Raw genomic sequence first — 8,365 nt, forward strand, 5'->3', positions numbered from 1 at the left:
AGAAGAAGTCGAAAATGTGCAAAGTTTACAGACGGACGGACGGACGGACGACGGACAAAATGTGATCAGAAAAGCACACTTGAGCCTTCGGCTCAGGTGAGCTTAAAAGTTTAGATAACGAGCAGCAAAAATCAATCACAAGAATATGCATATGGGAATTATCAAATTTATAATTTGTTAGGAGTGTGATATTTATACTTCACTATATATGTACATATACCTATAAAGAAAAGGATAGAGATATCAAGCGAAGTGCCAGGAGGGATAGACGAATGTATGTTGACAGTCTGGCACAAGAAGCTGAACAAGCTGCTACACATGGAGAAATGAGCACTGTTTACAAAATAACCAAAAAAGCTCTTGTGAAAGATAAAGATGGTCACCCACTGGCAACAGAACATGAACAAGCCAACCGCTGGGTACAATATTTCCAGGAAGTACTAAATTGCCCAGAACCCGATGAACCAGCGAGTCCAGACCCTGCAGTTGAAGACTTAGAAATAAACTTAGAACCACCAACCCTCGAAGAAGTCCAAAACTGTATTAAAACATTAAAGAATGGTAAATCCCCAGGCAATGACTGCATACATGCTGAAATCAGATACTAGTATTGCAACATCATCAAAAACGCTATTAGATCTATTTGTACATATCTGGGAAAATGAAACAATACCACACGACTGGAGTAAAGGACTCATTGTAAAGCTGCCAAAAAAGGGAGATCTCCAAATTTGTGATAGCTGGAGAGGCATAGCACTGCTCTCAGTCCCCAGCAAGGTGTTCTGTAAAATACTGCTGTACAGAATAGACAAATAAAAGTGATTGAAAAGAAATTAAGAGAGATACAATTAAGCTGGATTTAGAAGAGGGAGAGGGTGTAAAGACAAAGGTTTTGCCATTCGTAACATTATTTAACAGTGTATAGAATGGCGAATGCCACTGTACATTAATTTTATTGATTTTAAGAAAGCTTTTGACAGTGTGCACATGGAAACACTTTGGAAAATACATGTAGTTAGATCATATGGAATACCAGCAAAGATCTGCAACATCATAAAAAAATTAAAAAAAAAATAAAATTAAAAAAAAAAAAAAAAAACATTTACTACTTCGAGTGTAGTGTCATGGAATATCGGACTCCTTCAGTGTAAAATCTGGAGTACGGCAAGGATGCATACTATCACCCTTATGGTCATTGATTGGATCCAAAGAAACACCACACAAGACAAAAAGAGGGGTATCCAATGGACAATGTTCAGTCACCTAGAAGACCTGGACTTTGCAGACGATCTGGCAGAAGTATCAGGAAACATCACCCACCTACAAGAAAAGACTGATAAATTAAACTCCTTTGCCAAACAAACTGGGCTTAACATCAATGCTAAGAAGACCAAGGTCATGACAATCAATGCACCGGTAGAACCTGTCACATTAAATGGAGAGGCACTTGAGGAAGTTGAGGACTTCACTTACCTTGACAGTATCCTAAGTAAGGACAACGGCACTGGTAAAGACATAAAATCACGTCTCAGTAAATCATGGAAAGCATTCACCCAACTTCAGCCCATCTGGAAGTCCAGCAACTACAGTCTGAGAACCAAACTCCAACTTTACAACAGCAATGTCAAATCAGTTCTCCTGTATGGGTCTGAATGTTGGAGTGTTGTTGACAGCGACATGAGAAAAGTAGAGGCATTCCACAACAACTGTCTTCGAAAAATCCACCGTATCTTCTGGCCAAACAAGATCTCAAACAAAGACCTACACAAGAAAAGCAAAAGCAGGAGTATAACAACAGAAATCAAGCAAAGAAGAATGAGATGGCTGGGACATGTGATGAGAATGCCCCAGAACAGGATACCCAAAACAGCTTTACATTGGACACCATCTGGAAAGAGGAAACGAGGTAGACCACGAACAACATGGAGAAGAACTATAACATCAGAGTTAGAGGAAATGGGCTACTCTTGGGGGGCAGGCACGGTATGTGGCAAAGGATAAAGGAAGATGGAGACAGTTTGTTGAAGCCTTATGTCCCATCGGGACATATACTATCATTAGTTGATATGATATGGGACGTACTCCGACTTTTTATACACCCAGAATTGAAATTTGAAGATTCGGGATATATAGCGTTTGCCCTGTCCGTGCGTCAGTCTGCACGTCTGCATGTTTAATTGTTTGTCTCTTTGTCCGCAAAAACTTTAAAACCCTTGCCCAAAACTTTTGAGTGCCTGGGTGTGGCTGTGTGGCTGTGGCACTATAGTATTCTATTTCACAGATGTAATCCTTGTAACAAGAGACATTTCTTTGGATACCACCAATTTTGACCTCTTCAGACTTGATCTTGGAGTTTGACAGGTACCCACTTTTACAAAAAATACCACAGTTAAACCTAATTGGCTGTATACTCGTAACTTTTGAACACTTGGTGCTAAGGCTTTACTTCACATGTTTATTCATTGTTTGACCCTGACCTTAGAGTTTGACTCACTAAAAAAAACTTTAACCTTGGCCATAACTTAAGTTGTGAACAGTTAACACTCACGGCTTTAGTAATTTTTAAACATGCATGTACTTGTTGTTAAGACTTTCATAGTTTACATCTGTTCATTGTGACCTTTCAATTGGTAAAAACATTTTGACCTTGACCTCAGAGTTTGACTTACTTAAGGGCGGACCTATGTCCGAAAAGTCTTTGTGTGAAATTTTCAAAACTTTGACAATATTTTTTCTGACCACTTAACTGCTCTTAATTTTTAGGTATTAAAAACAATACCTTTATGCTTATTTTTACACAGGAGCAAGTGCAAAAACAGTGTGAAATGCTATTAATAGATTATTTTCAGACATTATTGTTCTAAGGCTTTCGTATTTCACAGGTGTATTCTAAGTGACAAGACGTTCCTTTGGACACCAACAATTTTGACCCTAACTGACCTTTGTCGACTTGCATCTGAGAAACTTCAACCCTCGCCAATAGCTACCATACGGGGACATCAATGCACTTTTTATGAAATACTGTTACAATACATACATATTCTTCAGTAGAGCTTATCGATCATCGGATGTGCACATTCATGTGAATAATTTTGTTTGATGGACTGTATTCGAAGTCCAAATGAATACTAGTACTATATAGTTTATATTCTTCAGTTTGTCCGGTTGGCCCTCGAATTAGAATATTCAACACTAAATCCACAGTCTCCGTTTTACTGGAAAATTCATTATAATTTTCATCAAAACTGTATTAAAAAAATAAAAAAAGAAAGAAAAGAAATAAACAATTTAAATATTCACATTTTCGCAGATATACACAAGAATATACTTAGGGGGTATTTTAGATCTAAGTTTTCAAATGGATTTACCAATAATTTTTCAATATGTTTATGCTCACAGCTGCATTGGTAGTTCCGTAAAATGTTTCCAATTGAATTCCATATATACCCTCATTTCCCATATCCGTTAGTAACGAGATGCCCCAAATATCATATCGCGATATATCACGATATCGATACCCCTCCCCCAAATATCACAATATTATGATATATTTACCAGCAATTTTTACAATAATTTTAATTGAATATTTATATGTTTTAGTCTCAGTATCAAGATACGTATCACGCAATTAAAAATCACGATATACCGGTATACATGTACCGATAAAATAGCACCTCATGTGCACTTCTTAATCATGTTAATATTGAAATCAATGTCCTCTGTTTTTAAAAATAATTCTAAAGCCTGTAGATGCAAGTGTAAAAGTTTTATGACCCCGGAACTTTAGTCGGTTGTCATGTAAAGTGCATCCTGAACTAAGCAATAGTTGATCAGTATTTCTTCAGTAACTAAGTTAATCAAATTAAGTTTTCTTAACATCACAATACAAAAATATGCCCATGCAGAACGCTGGCAATCTGATTAAAATCAGGCTTCTTAGATCCATGTCGTTTATACTCTGTGTAATATTTTTATTTTATTTTTTTTCAGAACAATTCATTTAAAACAAAATGTCCATTAATTATCTCTACTACAACAGAATTGTGTATATTTTGACTTTCGATCGATTGGTCGATCGATCGATCGATCGAGAGAGAGAGAGAGAGAGAGAGAGAGAGAGAGAGAGAGAGAGAGAGAGAGAGAGAAGGTTCAAGTTTTTGCGGACAGACAGAGATCTAGACATGCAGACAGCTGGACAGACTGCATGACGGACGTAAACGACAAAAGCTATAAACCCCCGAAACTTCGTTTACGGGGGCATAAAAAAGAGTATTTTTATTAAAAACAAAAAGTGCACAATTTTCTCTGTGTATTGTTCCCCGATTTCGCGAAAGCGAGGGGACATTAAATCTCATTCGTCTGTCCGTCTTTCCGTCCGTCAGACTGTCTAGCTGTCCGTCTGTCACAAAAACTTCAACCTTGCCCAAAACTTTTGCTTTAGTGGAGCTATGACTTTCATATTTCACATGTGTATTCCTTTTGACAAGCCCCTTCTTTGGATGGCACCAAATTTGACCTTTTGACCTTGACTTTAGAGTTTGACCCACTTTTACACAAAAATTTTAAATTTTTACTTTGGCCATAACTTTTGAACGGTAGATACTAGGACTTTCATATTTCACATATATATTCTTTGTGGCAAGTCCTTTCATCGATCAACTTTGACTTTTGACTTTGGAGATTTCTGTACTTATGAAAACACTTTAACCTTTGTCATAACTTTTAAACGTTAAAGGCTAGGGCTTTAATACTTCACATATTTAATTCTTGTGAAAAGACCTTTCATTGGATAACAAGAACTTTGACAATTTGACCTTGACCTTGGAGTTTTACCTACTTTTTAAAACCTTTAACCTTGGCCATAACTTTTGAGCAGTAAGGGCTAGGGCTTTCACATTTTATACATTTAATCCTTGTGACAAGAAATTCATTAAATAAAAGAACTTTAAACTTCTGACCTTGGCCTTGGAGTTTGACCTACTTCTTTTTAAAATTCTAACCCTGGCCATTACTTTTGAACAGTAAGGGCTAGGGCTTTCATACTTCACATACTTAATTCTTGTGACAAGACCTTCATTGGATAACAAGAACTTTGACCCTCTGACCTTGAAGTTTGACCTATGGTTTGAAAACTACAACCTTGGCCATAACTATTTAATGGTAAAGGCTAGGGCTTTCATACCTCACATATGTGATCCTTGTGACAAGACCTTTCTTAAGAAACTAACAACTTTGACCCTTTGACCTTGGAGTTTGAACTACATGTACCTTTCAAAAATTTATCCTTGGCCATAACTTTTAAACAGGTGGTGCTAGGGCTTTCATATTTCAAGATAGTATTTCTTTTGAGAAGACCCTACTCTGGGTAACAATATATTTAATTTGCATTTCAGAAAAGTTTAATCTTCACTATGTTGCCATATAGTGTCATTAGTGTTAAACAAACACATCTTGTTCATTATAACTTTTGATTGAGAAGAGGTAGGGCTGTCATATTTGACAAGTGCATTACCTGTGACAAGATATGTCTGAGCATGCTATGATTTCTGACTCCTTGACCTTGACTATTGACCATATTTTTATAGAAATTCAACTTCGGTGATAATTTCTAAATGACATATGATAGGGTGTTCATATTTGACACAATATGTCATAAAAAATGACAAATCACCCACAAAGACAATAAAAGCAGGGGACCACAATTCTTGGAAATTGCGTGTTTCTGCTGCTATCTCACAGTTTTTTGAACTGTGTGTTCCTGCCATATTCTTTTACTACCAGAACAGAACATTTCCATAAACCGTTGTTTTTTAGCCCTCCTGGGCATGAAATTGAGACTATTGAAAATTTCGCCTATTCAAACTGCAAGATAACAGTCTAGTGGGCTGTGAGCATGACTTGTACATACAGTTTAGCTTTGAAAGTAGTAAAAAAAATATGGTTAGAAATACATGGTTAGATACATATTGAAATATATTAACAGTATACCACGAAAATTAAGAGAGAAACAACACATTTTTTATGAAATAAATATACACTTTTTTCAATGGGAGGCACTGTAGGTCTTTGGTTGTCAATCCCAATTTTTCAGACTTCAAGCTAGTCATCAAGGACATACACATATATGCTGATGCCTAAGGTTGTATAAGTAAAAAAAAAAGTTCCAAAACTTTATATGTACCATTATTAGACTTAATTAATATCTTACTATAGTAGGTGGAAATAATTTACAAAAAAAACATCTGAGTGTAAAAAAAAAATCAAATTTATTGCACGATCATTACATCCAGTACATGTATACATATATCATTAATTTTAATACACATTTAAAAATGCTTACATATCAAACTATTGTTTCAATGAGACATGAATATTTTCTTTAGGTTTTGTTCTAATTTTGGTGTACATTTGTGTACATAATGTTTATGAGTTTCGGGTACTTCTGAATCCACTGTTATTTGATCACGGATTGTCTACTGAGGAATATGCTGTAGTGGCCTCCGTGTCCAATCAGAAGTAAGCTAGCTCGTCCTCGGCTGTCTTCCCTCGCTGTAAGTCGGACAGCTCCTTAGGTTGGTTGGTGTGAGGAAGAGGAGCAAAGATCCTCAGGTGTATGTGTTCATCACCAATGTTTACCTACAGGAAGGAACACTCAGCAAATTAATACATGACACTTTAAGCAGTTAGGCTTAAAAAAATATGTTTGTTTCCGCTTTCAGGCTGAAAAAATATAGGGTAGGTAGGTAGGCAAATTTTTTTTTTTTTGAAATTTTTTTTTTTTACTTCTTTAATCAAAACGTGTATAGAAGTAACATTAATGACAAAAGAAATGGTGTTTTCAAGCAATTCTGTGACTTAAACTTATAATAGAAAGGTGACTCAAACTTCTTTCTGTCTTGAAAAGCTTGCAAAGTTGGAGACTATAATTCCCTGGGTGAAATCTTGCACTTTATGGGTCAAAAGCATTAAAAAAAATTTTAGGGTCGGCACTATAAATTAGGGTCGGTCGGGAAAGCGGAAACAAACATATTTTTTTTCTAGGCCTTATTACAAATTATGAATTATTTAGGAACATTGAAAGACATAGACTCTCTCTTCCTCCTGTATATGATTTATGCACATCTTTTTCATGATTTTGATTTACACTATTTAACAATAGACTACAATCATTAAAAGTCTTTCATTGTTACCTTTACAAAGTAGTTGGTACCGGCCACCACCTGGGTTTTGTATGACACTGGTGTGTAGGTATCCAGCTTCCTTCCCACCTTGTCTTCTACTGCACCTTTTACCTACAATAAATCAAAGTAAGTGTTTATACATTATGAAGATATCATAAAATAATACAGATTAAAAGTATGTGCAAGTTCATCCTCCTCATTATTTTGTTCCTGCATCATCAGGATTCACCTTGATTGTTTATCATAAAGGATAATTAATCAGTAACAAATTTATTATCTAACCACAAGTCTTCTTATCATGGAGTTGTGTGCATAGATTATTTATTTTGAACACTGTTCAGATAAAAACTAGATTTTCATATGTATTTTATCATTTTGCAATGCATACCTTTTCCCTACGTATCCGGTTAAACATGTTAAATGGAAATTAATGAGTGGTTCAGGTAAAAACTAATGTAACATTAGATCACTGATCAAAGGTCACTCAGAAGAAAACATCCTTCTTTAACTTAGTTTAAACTATGAGTCAGAGTCTCATGATGATGACAGCACCTGCAGGGGTTTTTAGTTTTAATCAAGAACTTCCAAGACCAGCAGATACTTAATGCACTGTAAATATATATGACTTATTCAAATCAAATTTTGCTGACCAAAATGTCTAAATCATATAAATAGTAATTTCACACAAGTAAACAGCCAACAGCTGCTAAACCCCTTAGGCCAATGACCTATCATGAAAACCAATCTAAGACTCCAGGAAATAAATCATTGACAGTGGTTTGCACAAGAAATCATATTAAATATGTTAGTTTGTTACCTCATTGATGATCGACTGGATTTCAGCATCTGCTGGCTTACAATCTGAGGTTCCTCCACACTTCATCATTGCGACTGTTTACCTTTCAAGATTTCCCTCGAAATGAAAAAGCTCGTGACGCCTCGCGTCACTAATGCAAGAGAGATAACTCGTGTGCAAAAAATATTCCGGACTGATTTTTATATTTCACTGTATGGTTATGATTTTCGGGAGGGGGGGGGGGGCAGTGTTAAATTTTCACATAAAATACACAAAAACATATGTCACGAAATTCATTATCTAAATCTATTTTATCATTTTTTTAACGTATAATTTTTATCGGATAAAACATATCTAACTGTACTTGTTCAATTTTATATTTTACTTT

The 8,365-nt window shown here is 35.6% G+C and overlaps 1 protein-coding gene across 1 annotated transcript; it reads right to left on the minus strand.

The window, feature by feature from the left end:
* Nucleotides 1-6,243: 6,243 nt before the first annotated feature.
* LOC134259888 (cystatin-B-like) lies at nt 6,244-8,129 on the minus strand. The gene is made up of 3 exons (XM_062742487.1): nt 7,999-8,129; nt 7,191-7,292; nt 6,244-6,636 (listed from the first exon to the last, which is right to left on the minus strand). The coding sequence occupies exons 1-3, from the start codon at nt 8,065-8,067 to the stop codon at nt 6,511-6,513; spliced, it is 297 nt and encodes a 98-aa protein (XP_062598471.1). The 5' UTR covers nt 8,068-8,129; the 3' UTR covers nt 6,244-6,510.
* Between the last annotated feature and the right edge of the window lie 236 nt (nt 8,130-8,365).

Source organism: Saccostrea cucullata, unplaced genomic scaffold (genome assembly GCF_032062105.1).
Source record: "Saccostrea cucullata isolate Sc308-1 unplaced genomic scaffold, CSIRO_AGI_Scuc_v1 ctg4085, whole genome shotgun sequence".
In the NCBI taxonomy this organism is placed as follows: domain Eukaryota; kingdom Metazoa; phylum Mollusca; class Bivalvia; order Ostreida; family Ostreidae; genus Saccostrea; species Saccostrea cuccullata.

What these genes read in the sequence shown, in the direction of transcription:
- LOC134259888 (XM_062742487.1), bottom strand. Translation starts at nt 8,067, where the DNA reads ATGATGAAGTGTGGAGGAACCTCAGATTGTAAGCCAGCAGATGCTGAA. An exon ending in TCCAGTCGATCATCAATGAG is followed by an intron (nt 7,293 to 7,998) that starts GTAACAAACTAA and finishes GATTTATTGTAG; the next exon opens with GTAAAAGGTGCAGTAGAAGA. An exon ending in GTACCAACTACTTTGTAAAG is followed by an intron (nt 6,637 to 7,190) that starts GTAACAATGAAA and finishes TCCTTCCTGTAG; the next exon opens with GTAAACATTGGTGATGAACA.